At 43.3% G+C, this 24,305-nt stretch overlaps 1 protein-coding gene across 12 annotated transcripts in view; it reads left to right on the forward strand.

The window, feature by feature from the left end:
- Positions 1–24,305, forward strand: part of LOC102922011 (uncharacterized) — a 134,190-nt gene that overhangs the window by 41,020 nt on the left and 68,865 nt on the right. For all 12 annotated transcript variants that reach the window (XM_076545857.1, XM_042285666.2, XM_076545858.1 and 9 more), the window contains 5 exons: positions 3,426–3,548; positions 3,643–3,737; positions 10,571–10,628; positions 19,805–19,911; positions 21,872–21,930. In XM_076545857.1, the coding sequence (XP_076401972.1) occupies positions 3,426–3,548; positions 3,643–3,737; positions 10,571–10,628; positions 19,805–19,911; positions 21,872–21,930 (442 nt within the window). The remainder of the gene's footprint in view (positions 1–3,425; positions 3,549–3,642; positions 3,738–10,570; positions 10,629–19,804; positions 19,912–21,871; positions 21,931–24,305) is intronic.

The following is a 24,305-nucleotide window of genomic DNA, read 5'->3' on the forward strand; positions in this document are numbered from 1 at the left end:
GAAACTTTCCAAGAAAGCAGGCGGATACAACTTCCTTGAGAAACAGACAAAACTCTGCAACAAGAGAGACAAAACTTTCCATAGGAAACAGACAGAACTTTCCAACCAACCAGAACCAGGTGGGCAAGTGACATCTCACTATTTGCTCTGGATGGGAGAATATTGGGGTCCTGTCAAACCCCCTCCACATCTCAGATAAGGATCCCACAAACAGAACCAGACTATGACTAACCAGGATGTCTCTGTAGATCCTTGATGCATTTCTCAGTATGGCAGCCTTTGAGCCTTGGGACATCGCGAGGCATGTGCCCCCTGAAGTGGTCCCTCAGCCCTGGAGTTACAGAGTGAAGGTCCAGCTTTAGGATTTGGATGGGCAGTCTGCATCTTGCTGGGGCCTCCAGAAAATGTTAATGCCACCAGTCAAGAATAAAACCACTACCACAGTTTAAAGTCAAAGTTGACGCAAAGTTTAATTAAATACTGGCCAGGTGGATGGACTCTCTGGCCAGGTCCATCTCTGGTTTCTCAGAAAATGTCCCCAAGTCATAGTTTGCAGGGGCTTAAGTATTTCCCACTAGGTCCACTCAGGGGCAGGCATACATCCTGAAGTGTTTTCTGTCTATGTACCTCCAGCCTACATCCAATAAGAGTAAGGCAATCAACCCCAAAGTGTTTAGTTTGTACAGAACCCTGGCAGGTGAGACATGAGGCAGTTTCTTTTAGTGGTTAGCGCTACCATAATTCAGGTGGAATAGTCATCATGTCCTATGTTCTCTGGAGATTAAAAGGTTTTTGTGAGGAGCTGGCATGTCTCTATAATGGGAAGTTTAAATATTTCAAATGCCATATTCAGCAGATCTGTGAAGAGGACCATCTATCTAGTATGTCTGGTTTTAGGCTTAACCTTAAGAGTTTATGAGCAGAGATAAGAGACTTTAGGAAGTGTAGAAGAGAGGAAGATGTAAGAGATGTGGGGGTCCTGTATGAGCTTCAGGAGGAGCTCCACCAGGGGAAAGGACGGAGCAAGCAGCTCCTAGGAGGGAGCCGTGAGCAGGAGCAGGCTGGGCAGATGCAGGCGAGAGCTGAGAGAGCGTCATTTGCAGGCCAAGCAGGACTGCAGTTCCCAGGGAGATGGAAAATGGCTGAGTTGGGAAGTGGAGGCAGGTGGAAGATGGGATCTGAAAAGGCCAGTGATTGAGAGCTGCTGTGGGGTGGGTAAGGAGGGGCTTATCAAAGGTGGGGAATTTGGCTTCAGAACAGGAAGGGGAGGGAGGCAGCTTCGGGTGGCCATGGGCTCTGACAGTGGATTCTTGTCACTGTGCAGCAGGGGAGGTGAAAGACTCCTATGTGGTGACATTTTGTTTGTGATCTAACAAATAAAGCTTGCCTGAAGATCAGAGTGTGAAGCTAAGCCACTAGTTAGCCATAGAGGCCAGGCAGTGGTGGCACACACCTTTATTTCAGCACTTAGGATCTCACGCCTTTAATCCCAGTGCTAGGGGAGTGGGGTGTGGAAGTGATATGGCTGGGTGGAGAGAGGAATGTAAGGCGGGAGGAGACAGGAGCTCAGTCTCTTTCAGGCTGAGGAGTTGTCGAGGTAAGAAGTGGTGGCTATGGCTTGATCCTTTGTCTCTCTGATCTCCAGGCAAGCTTTATTTGTTAGATCACAAACAAAATGTCATCACACTCCCAGAGCTGCATGGCTGTGGCAGTGGTGGTGACAGCAGCATTGCATGTGGGTGGCAGGGAGACACTGGAGGGCTGGTGACCGGCTGAGGGGTGGACCCAGAGCACCGAGCCATCAGTCAGTCATGCAGAGGAGGTTTTGATGGCCAACAGTAGGTGAGATGGGTAACAGAGAGTACAAGGGAAAGCCTGGGGATGGGGGAAGCAGGTGGAAACATAGGCAATTTTCGGAGAGGGGGGCAGGGAGGGAGGGGTATCCCCTTCTGTTGGTCCATGTGCCCACAAAACTGTAAAGGTTGTCATTTTGTTTGATTATCTAGGGGAGTATAAGGACCATTTTTGAGTGCTAAGATATACCAGTAATGTTGGGTGTGAATCGGAGTCTTTAGGAGACGTCCCAGAGGTATATCAGTCAGAAAGGAAAGAGTTGATCCCCTTTGTGAGTGGTGACTGGGAGCCAAGGTCCAGAGCCAAGCGTGTCCCCCAGGTTCTCACATGTCAGATAGAGAGGTCTCTAGGGGGGAGGGGTCATTACCCAAGCTCTATCACCAAGAGAAGGACTGGTCCAAGGTGAAATCTAGGGCCTGCTGACAAGGTTTTCAGACAGTTAGGAGCAGACCTGAGACTCCAGTGGACTAGCCAGCAAAAGCAAAAGGAAACATGCCAACCAAGCCAACCTGAACAAAATGTGCCTGCCCAGCCACCCAAGGGAGTCCACCGTGGCCACGGAAAGCTGTGGTGGGGTGCATTTTCCCCGCCCCCACAAGACAGAGTGAGGATGCCAGGCACTCAGTGGTCATCACTGATGTCCTGGAGCATGTTTAGGATGGCTAGTGTCTTACTTAGGGTTTTGTTTCTGTGAAGAGACACCATGACCATGGAAACTCTTATAAAGGGAAACATTTAATTGGGGCTGGCTTACAGTTTCAGGGGTTTAGTCTGTTATCATCATGGTGGGACATGGTGGTGTGCAGACAGACATGGTGCTGGAGAAGGAGCTGAGAGTCCTATATATTGATCGGCAGGCAGCAGAAGCAGACTGAGTCCTACACTGAGCTTAGCTTGAGCATCTGAGACCTCAAAGCCTGCCCCCCACAGTGACACACCTCCCCCAACAAGGCCTCACCTACTCCAACAAGGCCACACCTCCTAATAGTGCCACTCCCTATGGGCCATGCATTCAAACACATGAGTCTGTGGGGGCCATACCTGTTCAAACCACCACAGTCATTAAGACACAACATGAAACAAAGTCCAAATGTGTAAATTCTAAAAAGTTAAAGTAGAAAAGATTAAAATGAAAATAAGCAATCAAAGTGAAAGATGGTGGTGTTACGGCCATTTTTTCGCACTAGGGAGGCCGCCTTCCTCTTCCCCTTCGTTTGTTTCCAGATGTGCAAGTAGAGACGTGGCCTGATCACAAGTCAGTGCACCCTCCCGGTCGAGAAAGAGTTCTGTGACCAGAGTGTTCTTTCTGCTGGTGTCCAGGTCTGAGGATGCAGACCTGCAAACCGGCAGTTTACCTTTGGTGTCTGGGGCGTTTGTCTGAGACTGTGGTTCCAGGTGGTGTAGAAGGCTCACTCGCCTGCGTTCGGCTTTTGTGGTGTCGGGACACTGCAGCCGGCTGTGTCCTGTACTTCCTGGGACACAGTGTAGCTCCTCAGCAGCGGTGGGGATGGCAGGTGGGTGTCAGGGTATCAGTGCTCTCAGACTCAAGACCACACTTCCTCTCTCCGCAGACTCCAGGGATCCAGTCACCCATGTTCACCGAATCCAACCTCTGGATCGGGTATCCAGCCGATTGGCCGGAACCCATTAAGTTCTCCAGGCAACCAGCAGTCTACAACCCAATCGAATGGATGGTAAAGCTGGCTTTAAAAAGGCTTTAAGCTTAGCTGAAAAGCATGCAGTATTGTGTTTTTAAAATAAGTTAAACTTTTTTCTTTTTTAATACAGGAAGACATGGAATCCCAGTCCGTTTCTCTAGAGGAAAGCAAACACCCGGCATCAGTGTTGTTGGGAAATGCACAGACACATGAGTGGCCAGCCAGGTACAGGCATTCATTTCTCTGAGAAGAGCCAGCTTTAGTGGCTATCAGAAGGGGTGAGAGCCACGTGCATCGGACATACTAGATTTATAGGAGAAATTTAACACACAGTGATGAGAATATAGTGCGAATTATCAAAACAAAGCTAAGTCAATAGAAAAGGTAATTATTCAGATTAATTTCCTGCATTGTAAAGAGTTTGCAGTTTTATGTCCGACTCCACATTGGCCTAAGTTGTTTTGTGTATGTGTGTGTGTTGTTTTTGCCTCCCAGCTTCTAATATGCATTTTCCTATAAATTAAATCCAAATTTAATTGACGTTTATATTTATAAAAAACTGAGTCATTAAATACCAATTGGTGCTGAATATACTTTTTTTCATCATACGTGTTGGTTTTTTGCGGCGCTCTTACCCTGCGAGGAAAAGTCACAAAACACGACAGAATCCACTAACAAGAGTTTTATTAAGATGAGGAGAAGAGGATAGATGTGATCAGGCCCGCTGAAAGGACACGTATGTGAAGGGGGCGGGGAACATCTGGGCTGGCTTTTAAAGGCCAAGCTGCGCCTGCGCACACAGGCCCATATGGCTACTCCGCAAATAGATCACGTGGTTGCACTGCGCTTTAGCAACCCCAGCAGCCACAGGGTCATGGGTCATGCAGGACGTATGACCCGGAAATGACTAGGCGGAAATGACTGAGTGTCCCACCGGTACGGCCCTGCTGTGAGTCACTGTCTTTGAAGGTTATTCATGTCACTTGATCTCTGAATGGCCGTTCATTGTGATTGACATACTCCAGTCAGTATTTCTCACCTCCTCCTTGGCAGTGAATTTTGAAGGTTCCCATTTCATTTGGCTTGGAAAGTGTGGATACAATAGCTTTCTGTGAATAAATTTTCCTCAGTGAAGACCAGTCAAGTGGGAGTCGAAGAGCAGAGAATTAGGTTTCAGAGTCACATGACTCTGGGGTTGAGTGCCAGCCTCTGGACCTGCTGGTGTGTCATCTTGGAAATATTACTTGTCATCAACTATGTTTCCTCTAATGTGAAAAGGAATATGAGACAGCCAAGATTATTATTTAATACATAAATTGACATTTAGTTCAGTGTCTACCTCAATCTCATTCACATTGTTAATTGAATTACTATGACTAATGATTGTTCTAATTAAAATTATCATTTTTATGCAAAAGGATTTTACATGTTTAACTTGTACTTAAAGACTCTATGTCATAATATTTTGAAATCAGAATTGGAGAGAAGTACTGAATTCTTCATCTAACTTGTGACATACACCAAAGTTGGAGTTAAAGTTGCTCAAATAATTCCAGCAATACAGAAGCATCTCTGCAGCTGAGGCCCTGGGCCGTCATCACCCCCATCTTGTTTTACAGTGCCTTAGGGTTTCTAGTGCTGTGATGAAACACCATGACCAAAGCCAACTTGGGGAGGAAACGATTGATTTCAATTACACTTCCAGATAACAGCTAACTGAGGGAAGTCTGGGCAGGAACTTCAGCAGGTCATGTACCTGGAGGCAGAAACTAGCAAAGGCCATGGAAGATTGCTGCTTACTGGCTTGCTCCTCATGGCTTGCTCAACTGCTTTCTTATAGCTCCCAGGACCACCTGCTCAGGGGTGGCACCATTTACAGTGGGCCATCAATCATTAGTCAAGAAAATGCCCCACAGACATGCCCACAGGTCAGTCTTATGGAGGCATTGTCTCAGTTAAGATTCCCTCTTTGGCCAGGCCGTGGTGGCGCACACCTTTAATCCCAGTACTCGGGAGGGAGGCAGAGCCAGGAGAATCTTTGTGAGTTCAAGGCCAGCCTGGTCTACAGAGTGAGATCCAGGACAAGCACCAAAACTACACAGAGAAACCCTGTCTTGGAAAACCAAAAAGAAAAAAAAAAAATCCCAGCACTTGGGAAGCAGAGCCAGGCGGATCTATGTGAGTTCAAGGGCGGCCTGGTCTACAGAGCGAAAACTACACAGAGAAACCCTGTCTCAAAACAACAACAACAACAAAAAAGATTCCCTCTTTGCAGATGAGTCTCTAGCTTGTGCCATGTTGACAAAAACTAGTCAGCCCAGGGTCCCTAAGGAAGTAGGAGACCAGAAATGAGTTCTCTGTGCTGGAGCAGGTGTCTCCTCAGCTGCACCTGTTTGCACAAGTCCTTCCACGTCCATCTGGGGTATGGAAGGGTTAGGACTGACGGACACCAGAGTCCTGTGTGTTCAGTAGTGCCTATATTGAGGGTAGGTGCTGTGCCGACAGGCATATCTTACCTGGAGAGTTGTTATTGGGCAGGGCTGTTGGCACCTTTGGCCTGCCATCCATCCGCCGACTACCTTTTGCACTAGGAAAGCTGGCTATCGTGGAGGAAGCGCCTTGCTCAATACCAGTTTGATTTCCCCAAGTCCTGTGACAGAAGTATGTGGTGTCTTCAGCAATGGGATCTTACCTTCAGGTTCTGGTGGGCACCCAAGAATAATAGCAATAGTCTGTAATGTTTGGAGGGGTCACCCCGAATTCAGTATTCCAGTGTAGCAGCAGTGCATCAGGCTTTTTCTTTTGGGACACCAAGTAGACACTAATCCCTGTGTGTACCAGGCTTTTTCTTTTGGGCCACCAACCAGCTCCGAAATTATAACACAGAGACTTCTTATTAGTTATGAATGCTCAGCCTAAATTAGGCTCATTTCTTGCTAGCTCTTTTAACTTAAATTAACCTGTTTCTCTTTATCTACCTTTTGCCTTGGGACTTTTTATTTCCTTTCCTTCTGTATATCTTCCTTTCACTGCTTCTCATGTTTGGCTTCTTGCCCTGGGCATGTCCTCCTCTTTCTCCTCATTCTCTTCTCTCTTCTTCTCTCATTCTAGATTTCTCCTCCTACTAATTCTCTCTGCCTGCCAGCCCCATCTATCCCTCTCTTGATTAGCTATTGGCCAGTCAGCTTTTTATTAGACCAATCAGGTGACTTAGGCAGGCAAGGTGAAACAGATACAACACATCTTTACATAATTAAACAAATGCAGCATAAACAAAAGTAACATATCTTTATACAGTTAATGTAATATTCTACAGCATAAACAAATGTAATACATCTTTGCATAATTAAATATTCCACAACACAGCAGTTTCATGAAAATTTTGTAGTAGCAGAATGAAGAAAGTCATAAATTGAGGCATTTTTTTGAATGCCCTAACAGATCAGAAGCTGGGTGGGTTACCACCAAGCGAGAGCCCTGCTATCTGGGGTGCAGTCTGAGGACATCTTGTCTTTTGGGTTGGTGGAAGGCAGTGGCTGGCTAAGTTACATTCCAATGGTGTCACTTCAGAGTCACAAAGATATTAGGTCAGACACAGAGGTGGCGAGGAATGGCTGCCGACTGGGGGAAGTGGCCCACTTCAGTCTCTCCATACACAGTGGATGTCCAGTCAGTAGTTCAGCAGCCTTGGAGAGGGGTCAGTGGGAAGTGCACTGGCTTCTTTCCGCCACTCACATTGGAATAATCTAGAATTAAGGACTGTTGTTAGTATTTTTATATTGCTGTATTTTTGATGAATACACTAAAGGCTTATTCTAACTCCTAATATTTGTTATACTTAACTTCTGTTACGATCTCTCCCGCAAGAGCAAACTTGCTGTGTGCTACCACACGTGTTGTTTAGGTCCCCGGTACACCTTCCCTAGTCTTTCCCGTATTTCCTACATCTTTTAGACTCTTACTGGTGTGGAAAATGTAAACTAAATGTACTGTCTTCCCTATCAAAGCATTAAGTGAGAAAAGTTCCTGTAAAGAAATTTGTATAAAGATGCCATCTTGAAAATCTCCCTCCCCAGTCAGCGTTTTCCTAAGATCAAGCCATGCGATGGAGGTTTCCACCTGCACTCACAATCTCTGTTTCCTTATCTGCTGCAAAGCTGTGAATTATCCCACTGTGTAGAAACATGAGCCTGAGCCCTGACCACTCAGTGAGACATGGGATGCCTCAGGACTAAAACCCAGCAGGACTCCGTGGGCACGCTTGCCGGCCTTACCCAGCAAAGCAAAGCCGACTTCCACGGGAAGAAAACCATTTGCCTTGCCAAAATCCTTTGGACCATGTGGTCACATTCTTGAGACCTCAGACCCATTCCAGCACTGGGGTTTTCAATTTGAAGTGTGTTTAAACTTCATGAAGTTTGCTTTAGTAAGTCATGCTGTAGATGACTTACTCGTGGTAAAGTGGAATTCTATGTATTCGGTGACTTTTCTCTGTTGGTTGACTCCATGGTTTGGGGTTCCTTGTATAATAGTAAGTTAGGGGTAAAGAGAGAGGACAGAGGGCCAGCACCCCACCCTCCTCTTTGACAGGTCTTCTACTATAGAGGATCTATAAACTGTCACCCTCCACCTTCTCACCCTACTAACACGAGAAAGTGTTAGGAAAACTGCTGAGTCATTTCCCTTGTGTCTACACAGAGGCCCAGGTGGCTGATGGGAGGTGGTGTCTGTCTGGTCTCACTCATGTGCTCAGGGCTCTATCCTGCTAACATTAACTAGTTCCCAGCAGCCTGTGGGTGTCACCTTTAGTTTGTGAGTCTTCTGCACCTTCTAACAGCACATAAGGCCTGCACATCTGCTTGATTCATCTTCCTCCATCCTGGAAAACTACAGCTGTGCAGCAGGCATGGTGACACATGCCTGTAACCCCAGCACTCTGGAGTGGGGAACAATCATGAATTTAAGGCCAGCCTGATCTACATAGCCAGATCCTATCTGAAAAATCCCAGGGCTGGAGTATGGATCATTGGTAGAACATTGGCATTATATTAGAAAGTACCTGCAATCTACCCCAGCACTGCAGGAAGGAGGGAAGGGAGGAAATGAGGGGGAGAGGGAGGGAGGGAGGGAGGGAGGGAGGGGGAGAGAGGGAGGGACAGAGGGAGGAATGAAAAAGAAGGAAAGAAAACAGGGAGGGAGGGATGAGAGAAGGAAGGAATCCAGTGATGGTGGGTGAGACAGAGGGAGGGAGGGAGGGAGGGAGGGAGGGAGGGAGGGAGGGAGGGAGGGAGGGAGGGAGGGAGGGAGGGAATGAAGAAAATAAAAAAATGAATAAACTAAAGTTCCAAAAACAAACACTTCACCCTAGCCCGGGGCCTGGCAGACATCTTTGTTTCTCCATCTTCTTTTAGAAAGAGGTACACGGTCACCATGGAGCAGGCAAAACAGCTGCATACCTCATTATTTTTCTCACCTTCCCCTTCTCGCCCACACAAGAGGGTCCCATTGGACCTGGAATGACACAGAGAAAGCACTCCAATGATTTTCTCTCACTTTTTGGCTCCCTCTGTCTGAACTCACTATAGGCTTGTGAGTAATGTCCTTGAGATCAACTTCCCCTCCCTGCCCATGGCCTCCCAGGGCACCCACAGCCCCTCGGGTCATGGGTTTGTTTCTGGCCTGCCATAGATCCAAGCTCCATATAAATGACTATTTGGGTCTCAATGCGTATTTTCCAGTCTTGAAAGCCCAGAGCTGGCTCATCTGCAGTTGCAGCTCTGGTTAAACTTTCCAAAGACTGAGTAAGGATCCATATATATATGCTGTTGAACATTACTCGAAAGAGAATTCTAAGAAAGCTAGCTCAAGATGTAAAGGGAAGGCAAGTTTTATGCTCCACATGTGGGCTCAAATTAAATGGCACATTTCATTTCCAAATCAATGCAAATAATATTCTGATTTTAGGAGTACAGAAGTTAGTATCCATGTATCACAGTGTAAACAGTGTATCACACACTTGCTTAGTCAGGTATCCGTGTATCACGGTGTAAAACAGTGTATCACACACTTGCTTAGTCAGGTCATTTCAGACAGTTGTGAGAAAAGAATCTGTAATAGGAACTCAAGTTATAGCTATAAATGATGGCTGACCTAGTTAAGGTTACTGTAGCTGGGATGAAACACCATGACCAAAAGCAAACTGGGGAGGAAAGACTATTTCGCTTATACTTGCACATCACTGTTCATCACTGAAGGAAGTCAGAACAGGAGGAACTCAAGCAGGGCAGGAACCTGGAGGCAGGAGCTGATGCAGAGGCCATGGAGAGGTGCTGCTAACTGGCTTGCTCCTCATGGCTTTCCCAGCCTGTTTTCTTATAGGTCCCAGGACCGCGAGCCCAAGGATGATGGCAACACCAAGGATGGACTGGATCAAGAAAATACCCTACCAGCTTGCTAAAAGCCCGATCTCATAGAGGCATTTTCTTGGTTGAGGCTCCCTCCTCTTTGATGATCCTATCTTGTGTCAAGTTGACATCAAACCAGCCAGCACAGTTTTCCAATACTTTAGTCTTAGGAATGTCCTATGTTATTTAGGGCTAAAGAGGAGCAATGGAGTCTTTCAAATATGTTGTTCCTATGCTTGAGAACCAACATTGCTATCTTTAATTGCATAGCTTACTGCTTAATCAGTGATAGACAATGAAGATGAGGCCATGTATCTCTCCACCTTGCTTCCTATTATCATGTTAGAATCACTCACTTCATGTAGCAAAAATCATGCGAACCAGTAAATGATTTTTTAGTTCAGCTTTGGAGAGAGGAATTTTGCCTACACAGTGTCTAATCATTCTTAACCCCTGAGAATGTTTTGGCTATCTGTCGCTCTTTGGTGAGGAAAGCGGAGGCAGAGGAAGTAACTAAAAGCTTTGCTTTTTTTAAAAACAAAAATTAACTTTGAAGTATACAAATAAAAATATATTTAATGTACAGAGTTGATCATGCTCCAGGATTTTTCAAAGAGCCAAACTCATATCTTATTGTATGTTTTCACTCTGAAGGGTTTCCAAGGAACCTGGTGCTAATGATTCTGAGCCTACAGAAAAAGAGAATGCTAAGGTAAAATGCTACTTTATTAGATTAATTTTTTGTTCTAAATTCAGCTTTTTCATTATTTATCCCAAGTTATGCAGTACCTTCCTATTATTTTTATGTGGAGAGTTTGTCAGAGAAAACTTTCTTATGCAATTTTGTGTAGTTGAGTTGTTTTGTTTTTTGTTTTTGAGACAGGGTCTTTTATATCAGCAGTTCTCAACCTGTGGCTCACAACCCCTTTGGTTTGAACAACACTTTCATGGGTCACATATCAAATACCCTGCAATCAGATATTTGTATTACAACTCATAATGGTAGCAAAATTACAGTTATAAAGTAGCAGCAAAAATAATTTTCTGGTTGGGGTCACTACAACATGAGGAACTGTATTAAAGGGTTGTAGCATTAGGAAGATTGAGAACCATTGCTCTATGTAGTCATGGATGTCCTAGAGCTCACTATAAAACCAGGCTGGCCTCAAACTCTCAGAGATCCTCCTGCCTCTGCTTTCCCAGTGCTGGAGTTAAAAGTGTGTGCCACCATACCTGGCTTGTAGTGAATATTGTAAAACTTTGGTAAAAGCCAAAGAGATGGTGACTACTTGAAAGCCACTGGGAGTCAAAACAATGGCCTAGAGATACCAGTGACAGGGAAATTCTATCAGAAGTGGTTTAGTGACACATCTTAGTTAATTTTTTCAATGCTGCGACAAAACACCATACCAAAACAACTTATAAGGGAAAGCGTTTAATTTGGACCTCATGATTCTAGAGAGTTAGAGTCCATGAGCATCCAGACAGGGAGCATGGCAGCAGGCAGGCAGGTATAGTGCTGGAGCAGTAGCTGAGAGCTTACATATTGGTCCACAAGCAGAAGGCAGAGAGAGACAACTGGGAATGGCGTGGGCTTTTATATTCTCAGAGCCTACCCTCTTCCCCATGACACACCTCCTCCAACAAGGCCACACCTCCTAATCCTTCCCAAACAGTTCCACCAACTAGGGACCAATCATTCAAATGATTGAGCCTATGAGCCTATGGGGGCCATTCTCATTCAAACCACCATACCATAGTAGAATAAAAGTGAAATTTAAGCAAAGTTTATTGGGATAAGTAAATATTAATCCAATATTCATACCTAAAATATGTATCGAATTATCATAATAATCAAGGAACATGTCTCTGTCTGCAATGTGAAGCTATGCAGCAGAGAGCCTGTGGGTGTATTTTCCTCTAGCACTTTTTTAGTTTGAAGAGTACCTGTTCCCTATTTCTGTCTTTGATGCTACTTTTAGACTAATCCTAACATTGTGGAAACATAGGTGTGTATACACAGCTTATCAAAATTTGCATTACAAAAGAAGTATACTATGTTTTCTAAGTTATTCAGTTAAAAATACATTTAACATCTTACCCAGCTGTGAACCCTATGAACTACAGTAATGACCAGTGAGGCAAGATAAGCCTGTGTCTGCAATAATGGCAGGAATGGTAAGGGGGAAACCAACTCCTTTCTGATCGAATTTAAGTCCTGTTCCACAAGAGGAAACACATGCCTAGTATTATTGACTAAGAATCTGTGGGTAGGAGCTCACAGGCCCCAGGAGTGGTCCTATTATTATTTTAAGTGAGTGTAGTATTAAATTACCCTCCAGATCCATATCTCTCCACATCCATAGATGAGTGAAGCTCCCAGACACCATCCGAGAAGTTTCTTTGTGCAGTTGTTGGTGGTTAATGCAGCTGGTTAAAATGCAGAGAATGAGCATCCGTGGAGTGCTCATGTGAGACACTCATACCACACCCTGTCCCCAAGGCTTAGGGGCCAGTGCAGAAGCAGGTAGTTAGGAGCCACAGGTGTGGGAGGACCAGAGTGAAACTGACTTCTAGACATGACAGGACTGAACTCATGAACTCCAGCAGCAATGACTGTCTGGATAAGACCTGCACAAGATCTAGCCAGTCAATATTCTAGCAGGGGGAGAGAAGGGGCTCATGATCCACCCCCCGCCCCAAACTCATAACTAAGGATCTATTGATAGTTAATAGAGTTAATAGCTCCTGAGGAAGAGAGAGTCAGTATTCTTTAAGCATGTGGCCCCTGGTAAGACATGTTCCAGTGGGTTACCTTATACCCAGGAGTATGTGGGTAGCACAAGTTAGAGTTAGTGTGTGTGTGTGTGTGTGTGTGTGTGTGTGTGTGTTTTTTTTAATGAAGTGTGGGTTTGGGGGTAAGGTTGGATCTGGGAGGAACTAGGGAAGAGTTGGCGATGGAGATGACCAAAATACATTGTCTGAAATTCTCAAAGAATTAATAAAAATATTCTAAAGGAATATGTTTGAGTCTGAATAACATATTTTATCTCAATAATAACCAATTCATAAAACAGAGGTACAGTAACTCCATGGTAAATCTTTGATTTCTATATTTATTTCTATTACAGTGTTCAAAAACATATACAACCAATTTCTTTATCTCATTTCAGCATTTCACATTTCAGAAGCCTTTTACTCTGTTATTTAAATCACACCTTAATGCTTCTTTATCATTTCATGTGCAAAAGGTTAAGAGACCTACTTATGCCGGGAGTGGTGGCACACAGGAGGCTGAGGCAGGGGGGACTCTGGGACTCTGTCCAGCCTGGTCTACATTACAAGTTCCAGGTCAGCCAGGGTCACATAGTGAGACTCGATTTCAAAAACAAACAAATGGAAATTTACTTCTTTGTTGCCTGGAAAACCTAGAATATATTTTGTATGAAAGACACATTTGAATGTTTTTAAATATAAATTAATGAATGTGCATATGGGTTTTTGTGATGTAATTTTACAAGCAATATGCCATCAAGGAATTACATCACCAGTGATTATATGTTAAATTTCATTTAAAAAAAATACAATTTTGAGACAGGGTCTCACTGTGTAGCCCTGGTTGGCCCAGAACTCTCTATGTAGACCAGTCTGGCCTCAATTTCACATGCTGAAATTTTAAACACAAATTTTAAACAAAAATTAATCAAGTCCGCCTCTCATTCCTTCTCTTCCAGTTCCTCCCTATTCCCTGTCTCCTCCCACCCCCTTTATCTCCTAATTTCATGTGTTCTCTTTCTCTCTCTCTCTCTCTCTCTCTCTCTCTCTCTCTCTCTCTCTCTCTCTCTCTCTCTCTCTCTCTCTCGTTTTTGGGGACAGAGTTTCTCTGTGTAGCTTTTGGAGCCAGTCCTGGAACTCACTTTGTAGACCAGGCTGGCCTCGAACTCACAGAGATTCACCTACCTTTGCCTCCCGAGTGCCGCGATTAGAGGCATGCGCCAACACCACCCTGCCTTTCTCTCTCCTTTAAAACCCATGAAATCCACTTAGCATTGCCAGTATATGCATGGGTGTAGGAGCATCAACTGGAACATGGGCGGCCTCTCAGGGCTGCATCCCCGAAGAAAACCCACTCTCCCTCTCCCAGCGTTATCAGGTGCCAATCATTCCTGACTCCCTCACCCCTCTATGCTGAGCTTTTGTGTGACTACATCTTGCTTAGGCCTTATGCACATGGTCACAGCCACTATAAATTCACACTGAAACTGCCCTGTTATAGTCCCCACTGCCCCTGGCTCTCATCAACCTTGGGAGGATGGGATGTGGTATGGATGTCCCATGAGGGCTGAGACTCTGCAGTCTCTTGAGTTCTAACCGTTGACCAGCTGTGGGTCTCTGTGCTAATCACCATCTGCTGCAAAAGGAAGCTTCTCTGATAAGGGTTGAAAGATGCACCATTTTATGGGTATAATGATACATCTTTAGGAGTCATTTTAATAATTTAGCCAAGTAACAGTGATAGACTTTCCCTCTCGGGCCTATGATCTACATTGCCTTAGGTTCTACCTCCAAAAAGAACCTAAGACAAGGTCTTTTTGCCCACAGATCACTAGAGAAACCAGGAATGTTAAACATTCAGGTGCCTCTCCTCAATGGGGAAGATAAAATACCTGTTTTCCTGCCCAGAAGAGAAAGATAGGAGAGCGAGAGCGAGAGCGAACACTCCTTGTGGGAGGAAAAGCAGAAGAGAGAGAGAGGAAGAGGAGGAGTTAACAACCCGGTGACCTCTTTGCTCTCTGTGGAGGCAGACCTCACCCACCTATTGCTGAAGAAGCAGACCTCACTCACATCCCCCAGAATGCTTATCTGACTCTCACTCTCCAGCTCCCAGTTAATAGAACCCATCCTTTGGAGGAATATCACATGTACTTTATAGCCTGCTGGCCTCTATGCTGTCTCAGTCAGAGACCACACTAGATTCTAGGCCCTTTAGCTACAGAACCCACCATCGTGGTCACATGTACTTTGTAAAGAAATTTCTAAGTCGTCACACTTAAGTTTTATTGTGCACCTAGAATTGAACTGGTTGTTGCCTGGAAACCTGGGATGGGAATGGTTGTTGCCTGGAAACTTTTCCCCAAAATGTCCTATGTTTTAAATATGCTGACAGTGAACCACCTGGCATCAGACTCCCCAAGTCTGATCCAGGTTGGCGAAGTCAATCTAAACTGAGTTTTCATTCTCCCTCTCTGTGGTTCCCTTCTCTACCTGGACACCTGCAGGGTCCCCTCAGGTTCTTGGCTCCATTAGCAGTGTGAGGCCTGAGTTCCTTCCTGTGAAATGGGCCTTAAATCCAACCAAGAGGTGGTTGGTTACTCCAGTAACATCCATGCCACTGTTGTGCCTGTAAGCACATCTGGCCAGGCCACTCATCATTGTAGCTTGCAGGGTTCACAGCTGGATAAGACTGTTGATGATCCCACTGGCCAACAACTCAGAGAGAGTACCCATTCTTTTTTTTTTTTTTTTTTTTTTTTTGTTGTTGTTTTGTTTTTCAAGACAGGGTTTCTCTGTGTAGCTTTGCACCTTTCCTGGAACTCGCTCTGTAGCCCAGGCTGGCCTTGAACTCACAGAGATCCACCTGCCTCTGCCTCCCAAGTGCTGGGATTAAAGGTGTGCGCCACCACCGCCCTGCTGAGCACCCATTCTTGGCACTGAACTTTTCACTTGGCAGTCTGTGCTGTCTGAGAGAGGTATTGCTCTCCTCCTTTGTACAGTAACAGGTTAGAGTCTTTTTAAGTGTGTACATTGGAAGACACTTCCACAGCAGGCTTCCATGCTTCTTCAAGAGTCTTTGCATCCTTGCTCTACTCCCTTCCTCTGCTCTACCCTCCCATCCCATACCCCCACGTAACCCTTTTTGATCAATTATCTCCCTCTCTCCCTTCATACCACCTGCATCTATCTCCTCCCCTTATATAGGAATACGCTGTGTGATTGTAGTGCTTTTAAAATGGAATTGTAGCACAAGAAAAGCAGTCTTATCGGCAGTATGCTGACACGGGTGTCTGTATATCAGTTCGTCATTGCATACATTGTGTATATCAAACTAGAGTCCCAAACTTGGTGAGAAGGCTGTCTCCTGCTGCCTGACACCTCAAGGCCTTGAGATTATCCCTTACTGTTATTTTCTTGGGTGGGTAAGCAAATATGTTTTAGTCATGGTATCTTCATGCATAAGTGACATTACATTGTTTTCTCATTTTTCTTCTCCTTCATTCCACTCTCCTGATTCCACTGTGTTCCTGGCTCCTTTATTTTCCCCAACCAGTCCCCTTTCTGCTCTCTTACCACATGTATTAAGTTATACTTAATTCCAACCTTCTTTTAGCTCCCTTTCTATATAGACACAAATATCTATGAATTTTAAATCTACAATTCATACATAAGAGAAAACATGAAGTTTTGTCTGAGTTTGGGTTATTTCTTTAACATAGCGACTTCTAATTTAATCCCATTTCCTGCAAATGACATGATTTCATTTTTCTTTATGGCTATACAAATTCCCATTGGCATAGTACCACATTTTTATACATTAATCTTATGATGGAGATCTAGGCAGGTTCAATTCCCTGGCTACCATAAATAGTGAAGAAATCAATGCAAATATCTTGGTGGTTTTCTCTTAGAGCTTGAGGGTGTATACCCAGGAGTGGGCATAGCTGGATCCTATGTGGTTGTGTCTTTCATTTTATAAAAACCTTGATGCTGATTTCTTTAGGGGCTCCCCATTTACATTCCTATCAGGATGACAGCAGCCTCCACATCCTCACCATTGTTGACTGTCCTCAAGGATGGCCATTCTGACAAGCTGAGATGGAATCTCAAAAGTAGTTTTAATATCACTGTCCTGATTGCTGTAGACAAATACCTGACAGAGACAACTAAATGGAGAAAGGTTAATATCAGCCCCTGGTCTGAGGCTAGCTCACCATGGTTGAGGCTAGCCCACCATGGTAGAAGCCATGGCAACAAGAATGTGAGTGAGCTGGTCACATTGTATCAACTGTCAGAAAGCTCAGGAATGAAGGTTGGATCTCAGTTTTCTTTCTCCAACTCAGTTATCCTGAAATTCCAATCCGCAGGAGGATGATGCCCACATTCAGTGTTGGCCTTCCCACCTATCTGAGACACCATTGACAGGTAGAGCTGTGTTCCCGTGATGCTTCTGAATGAAGTCAGGCTGACAATGAAAAACCAGCCATCTCAGCTAAGAATATTGAGCACATTTCCAAGAGTCTATTGGTCATTTGTATGTCTTCTTTTGAGAACTATCTACTCAGTTCATCAGTCTATTGATAGAGTTGATGATTTGTAGTTGGAAGTTTTCCTGTGTCCTTCCCGGCCTGTGGTTGGGACAAAGCTCTCACCCACAGTCCCAAAGCCTTTTATATAATAATCACACAGAGGCTTAATATTAATTATAACTGCTCGGCCATTAGCTCAAGCTTATTACTGACTAGCTCTTACACTTAAATTAACCCATAATTCTTATTTATGTTTAGCCATTTGGCTTGGTACCTTTTCTCAGTTCTGCCTTGTCATCTTGCTTCCTCTGTGTCTGCCTGGCACCTCCTAACTCAGCCTTCCTCTTTCCAGAATTCTCCTTGTTTGCTTATCCCACCTGCACTTCCTGCCTGGCTATTGACCAGTCAGCATTTTACTTATCAACCAATCAGAGCAACACATATTCACAGCATACAGAATAACATTCCACAGCAATGATTGGTTTGTTGATGTTTAATTTTTGCAGTTCTTTATATATCCCAGATATTAAGTCAATGCCAATGCATAGTTGGCAAAAATTGTTTTAAACTTTCTGTAGGCTGTCTCTTCACTCTGCCTTCTTCACTGTTCACAATTCTAATAGCACACAGTCCCAATTTCTACACATCTATTATTTTCTTTAGTACTAGAGTCCTTTGTGGAAAGAAAATCCATATTAATACTAACATGGCTTTGAAGGATTTTCTTAAACATTTTACAGTTTTTCACTAAGCCCTTTGATTTGTTTTGAATTGATGATTGTGTTGAGTGAGATATGTGGATCTTAATACATGGCTTCTGCATGTGGATCCATTGCTCTGAGCACCATTGGTCAGGGGCTGTCTTTTCTCCAGTGTGTGTTTTTGTCAACTTCATAAAAAAAAAAAAAAGTAGGTTTAAGTGCTTGGGTTTATATGTGCATCCTGTATTCTAGTCCATTGTTTCACATATTTGTGTTCTAACTATTTATTTTTATGTGTGTGGGTGTTTTGCCCACATCTAAGGGCACCACATGTAGTTCCCCCCACATTGGGCACATTGGCTTACACAGACCTGGAGTTGATAGTTATAAGCTACCCTGTGGCTGCTCGGACCTAAGCCTGGGTCCTTTACAAGAGCAGCAAGTTCTCTTAACTATTGAGGCATTTCTCCAGATCTCATATGTCTGTGTCTATGCCAACATAATGTTGGTTTTGTTAATATGATTCTATAATAGAAATTGAGATTAGTCATTGTAATACTTTGGGGATTTTTCTAAGGATTGCTTTGTTTATTGGGGGCCCATATGAATTTTAGCAGTTTATTCTAATACTGTGATGAATGACATTGGAATTTTGATGTGGATCGTATTGAATCTGTAGGTCACTTTTGGTGATATACCAGTTTCATAATGTTAAATTTGCCAATCATGAGCAATTCCTTTCTTCTGGGTCTTTCTTTCCTTAGAAAACTCTTAATCTCCTTTGTTGGGTTTATTTTTAGGTATTTTGTCTTTTAAGCAATTATGAACGAATTTTTTTTCTTACTTAATTCTTTCTTGGCTAGTTATTGGCATGTAGGAAAGCTACTGAGTTTTACATGTTGATTTTATATCCTGATAATTTGCTGAAAATGTTTATCAAGCCTCACTCAGTGTTTTCTAGTGGAAGAAAAAAAACTCAACTTCCTTACTGAGTTGTACATCCGACTTTCTCGGCCATCTTGCTAACTACTTCCTGTGAGCTGTGGTAGAACTCATCTGCTCATTCATGTTCTTTTTCAGGTCATCAATCATTTTTACCAGAAAACTGTTACAATCTTCTGATAGTCTACACATCTGACTATCTTTGATTTCTGCCTAAGGGGCTCTGATCTGTTGAAGGAGTCATGTTGCCTTGCCTTTCCATGCTTCATGTAGTGACAATCACACGATTTCTCTTCATCACTAACTGGCCTGTCCATAGAAAAGTCGCAGCTTCACCCACATCCTCCACTGGGTTTGAGCTGGTGAGGACCATGGTTGGTGCCTTCTGGATCTGGCGTCTGCTTCCTTTCCCTCCACGGGGAACAGAGTTCACTTGCTTCTCTGCTGCTCTTTATTTCTCCTTCCACATGGTGACTGGTGGCATCCACCCTCTACTGGAGACACAGCCCATTGTTCTCACTCCAGCTCTCCTTCATGAACTGAGTTTAGAGGGGGGCTGGTGTGACAGCTCCAGTTGGGGAACAGGGAAAGGCCCAGTGGAGGGGAAAGACACCATTTAGTTCCCATCTGCCTTACACAATCATGTTAATAGAGTGATAGGAGATTTTTTAAATTTTTTATTTATTTATTTGTTTGTTTGTTTTTGTTTATTTGTTTATTTATTTATTTATTTGGTTTTTTGAGACAGGGTTTCTCTGTGTAGCTTTGCGCCTTTCCTGGAACTCATTCTGTAGTCCAGGCTGACCTCAAAACTCCGCCTGCCTCTGCCTCCCAAGTGCTGAGATTAAAGGCGTGCGTCGTCACCGCCCGGCTTGATAGGAGATTTTTAACTATGTTGAATATGTGTCATATTGAGTTACTGTTTTTTTGGTTTTGTACAGGATGACCTGGTATCACTTTTAGCTCCTCTGGAGGAATACAAACCACAGATGAAAGAATTTTCGGTACCTGAAGCTGCCGAGTTACAGACAGATGTCAAGCTGGAGAGGTGCCCCGATTTCCTCCTTTCTCTGGGGACCAGCCTTACTGTGCTCTGGGTGGTTATAGTCAGTGCTGAGACCTGAAAATTTCAATGGCGAGAAACAAATTTTAATTCTAGTTTATGAGATATAGTTATCAAAATGAAGTGTCTTAGTTAGGGTTTCTATTGCTATGAAGAGATGAAGAGACACCATGACCACAGCAACTCTTTTTTTTTTTTTTTTTTTTTTTTTTGGTTTTTCGAGACAGGATTTCTCTGTGTAGCTTTGTGCCTTTCCTGGAACTCACTTGGTAGCCCAGGCTGGCCTCGAACTCACAGAGATCCACCTGCCTCTGCCTCCCAAGTGCTGGGATTAAAGGCGTGCGCCACCACCGCCCAGCCGACCACAGCAACTCTTACAAAGGAAAACATTTAATTGGAGTAGCTTGCTTACAGTTCAGAGGTTCAACCCATTATCATCATGGTGGGGCATGGTGGCATGCAGGCAGACATAGTGCTGGAGCTGAGAGTTCTCATCTTGATCCACAGGTACCAGGAAGTGAACTGAGACAATGGGCATGGCTTGAGCATATATGAGTCCCTTAAGCCCACGCCCATAGTGACACACTTCTTCCAACAAGGCCTCACCTACTCCAGCAAAGTCATACCTCCTAATAATGTCACTTCCTATGAGCTTATGGGAGCCAATTACATTCAAACCACCACACAAAGCATAAGTAATTTAGAAATGAATTGTTCAGTGCAGGGACAAAAAAAGAAATATTGAAAAGAATTGATATGCCACCTCAATGATGCATAGTACTTGTTATTCACAATCTGGTCTTATGTTACATGAGGCTAAAGGATTCCACATTAGTTTTACTGATTTTGTGAAATAGACTTGTGCATATTTCATTCAACATTGAGCACAAATATCTTGTTTTCTTTTTCATCGCTGCTTCTAATGCACATGTCTTATGAAAGTACATTGCTAAACACAATAGGAATTGAAAATCACTTTCTTGTTTGGATGACCATGCTTCAGATTGCTATCTCTGAGGAATGTTCACCTGATGGCATTTATGAGGGACTGTTGACTGTGACTACCAGAATCCACTTAGGTCTTTTTATGTTTGTTTGTTTGTTTTTTATAGGATCTTAGACTTTACATGTAGTGAGCACAGGAAGTTGGGGCAAATGGTTTATTTACATTAACCATTCTTTAATAAACATAGGTAATAGGTGGATGATAACAAGAACACAAGTAGGTATTGTTATCTGTTTTTTATTAGCAGCAGTGGCTGCCCCTTAAGCAATGGCTATTCTAGTCAGAGATTGCAACTTGGGCTGCAAGGGCCGCAGCCTGAGGGGATTCTGTTCCCTCAGGCACCGACTCCTTCAAAGCTACTAAGGGAGAATTTATCTAAATCTAAAGAACTTATGATTCAATGGTTTAGGTGGAATTCTGCTTACTCAGGAGGCTGAATAGCAAGTAGCTAACCTTCTCCCTTTGCTGGTGTCTTCCAAAAAACCCAGCATCCTTCTCTCAACCCTCACTTAAAAAACGTTGCTGACTCAGCCTCCTACTCACAGGTTAATTTTATTTAATCAAACATATTTTTGAATTGTTAACAAAAACAATAGGAAAAAAGCACCACACTTTAAACTAATATTTCCTGATAAATAGGTTTTAGTTTCACACAAGAGTGCATTTAATTCCTAAATTTCATACTTGCTAGATATGTGACCTTGAGACATTGGTTAATGGTTGTATCACTTAGTTTTATTCTTGTCTTTATGTGTTTATTTGCTTGTTTAATTGCAAATGCCATAAAACTTTAAAAGTTTGTACATTTGAAGTATATGTGACAACTTCTCTTGTATTTAATAAAACATTCTTTAAAGAATTTAAATCTTTGTTGAATGTTTTCACAGTTCTACTAAAATAGTAATTAATGTTTATCATTTTTCTTATTTATGGAAAAAGACAAGGTGTTTTAGGATATGAAGAAATGGGACTGGAAACTTGTCAAGAAAGCAATCTAGGTAAGACCTGGACTAGGAGTTATTCTAGATAATCCTTTCTTTGTTTAAAAAAAAGTAATAATTAAGTAAGTCAAATCATGAAAGTGGTGTTTACAAAGTGAACTTGTAAAATGATTTTGCAGTTTTAAATTGCTTATTTGTCTAGAACTGTTTAATGAGTTAATCATTAAATATATTTTGCTTTCCAAAATAGTGTAACCTAAAAAAAATTATTTTCCTTTTGTGGAAAGTTTTTTTTAAAGTTGAACCTAGGGCTTCCCCAATTCTGGATAAATTCTCTCCCACTGAAATACACCTGTCTTCTAGAGTTTCTTTTCTTATTATGGGTGTAAGCTCTGATGGAATGCTTTTCATATGTAGAAGTTCATATAAAGAACTAAATTTATTTGGAGATATGCAATAGAATGAGAATGGCTGAGCGGAATGTCATTATGCTGTAATACCCAGGAGAAACATGGCCATCCTGCTCAGTTACATCCAGACAGACATTTGCAAAATGGGAGGATACATTCTCAAGAATTCATACTTTATAAAATGACCATCACAATGGCTTTCATACCTACCTCGCCATTGGGAATAAGACTAGAGTCCTGTTCTAGTTTGCTTTTCTGGAACTCAAGCAGAAACTATGGAGGAACACTGTTTACTGGCTCATGCTCAGCTAGCTTTCTTAAATAGCCCAGGCCCACCTGCCTAGGTAAGGTGCCACCCACAGTGAGCTGGGCCCTCCAACATCAATCATCAGTCAAGACATTCTCTCACAGACATGGCCACAGGCCAATCTGATGTAGGCAATTCCTCAACTGAGACTCCTTTAGAGGACTCTAGGTTGTGTCTTCTAGCTGATACTCACTAGTACAAATCTGAATAAGAGACACTCTGTCACACATGAAAGAACAGGAGGGATGGCCATGAGCACAGTCTGTAAGTTTATAACCTAATGAAGTTCCTTTTGGAAATCATTGCATTTTAACATCTTTGTTTTATTTCTTAGTGATGGGCCTTGGACCTAACACCTCTGTCTCAGTCATTTTTTTATTGATGTGAAGAGACACCATGACCAAGGCAATTTATAGAAGAAAAAGTTTATTTGGGGCTTACAGTTTCAGAGGGTTAGAGTCCATGACCATCACAACAGGGGACATGGGGGCAGGCAGGGGTGCTGGAGCGTAGCTGAGAGTTTACATCTTGATTCACAAGCATGAGGCAGAGAGAACTAGGTAGGAATGCCATGGGCTTTTGAAACCTCAAAGCCAGCCCCCAGTGACACACCTCCTCCAACAAAGACACACTTCTTCATCCTTCCCAAACAGTTCCACCAACTGGACACCAAGTGTTTAACATATGAACTGATGGGGGCCATTCTCATTCAAACCACCACAGTCGCCAACACTCTAAGGAAGCCATACTTCACACACACACACACACACACACACACACACACACACACACACGCACACGCACACGCACACACACAATGCATATTACCTTACTTTTCTATGAGTATTGTAGATTGTCTGTCCTGGGAAATACCTAATAGAGTTCCACTATTTGTTTTCATGTTTTAGATGAGATAAAGAAAGTTTTCTTTATATACAGAGAGCCCTGTGTTGACCCATTCTGAAGCTCGGGTGAAATGATGACTTCATTTCTACATTTTTCATATCAGATAGCAACTTTCTTTTCCTCAGTGGTTCATTTCAAGCCTATTTCTGCCTATAAGTATGGCAAAGCATAGATAAATCATCCAGGAATGTTCTTCCCATGAAATAGTTCTGTGGGAGACAAAGTGAGCCATTTGAATCACACATGAGGTAGAGAACAGAGCCATAACTGAGAGAGATTATTAGCGTTTCATAGCAAGAGCAAGCATCTTGATGCCTCTCCATCTTTTTTTCTGCTGGAGTCTGGAGACTGAAAAAGATCTTGCTCCCCCATTGCTCTATTCATTGTTTTGCAAAGCTGCACAGGACCACGGCCATTCACTGATGTTGCTTATGGCAGGTTTTTATCTGAAGTGGGGAAGTTTCCTCTGAAACCCTGCAGGGTTCGTGTTGTGCCTTAACAAAGTAAGTTCACAGAAAGGAGAAGTGACTCGGTCATGACTCTGGCTGCTCTCGCAGGGGACCCAGGTTCAGTCCCATCACCCACATGATGGTTCAAAACCATCTGTAATTCAAGTTCCAGGAGATCCAGTGCCCTCTTCTGGCCTCTGCAAGCACCAGACATACAGGCGGTGCACAGACTTGCATGCGGGCAAAACATCCACACAGGTCAAATAAAAATGAAAAAATATCTAAGAATAAAAGTGAGCACACGCCTTAGTGCTGCTCACCTGAGAGTCACTACGCGTTGGACACTGTCAGCCTCTCGCA

The sequence above is a fragment of the Peromyscus maniculatus genome, chromosome 10 (assembly GCF_049852395.1).
Source record: "Peromyscus maniculatus bairdii isolate BWxNUB_F1_BW_parent chromosome 10, HU_Pman_BW_mat_3.1, whole genome shotgun sequence".
In the NCBI taxonomy this organism is placed as follows: domain Eukaryota; kingdom Metazoa; phylum Chordata; class Mammalia; order Rodentia; family Cricetidae; genus Peromyscus; species Peromyscus maniculatus.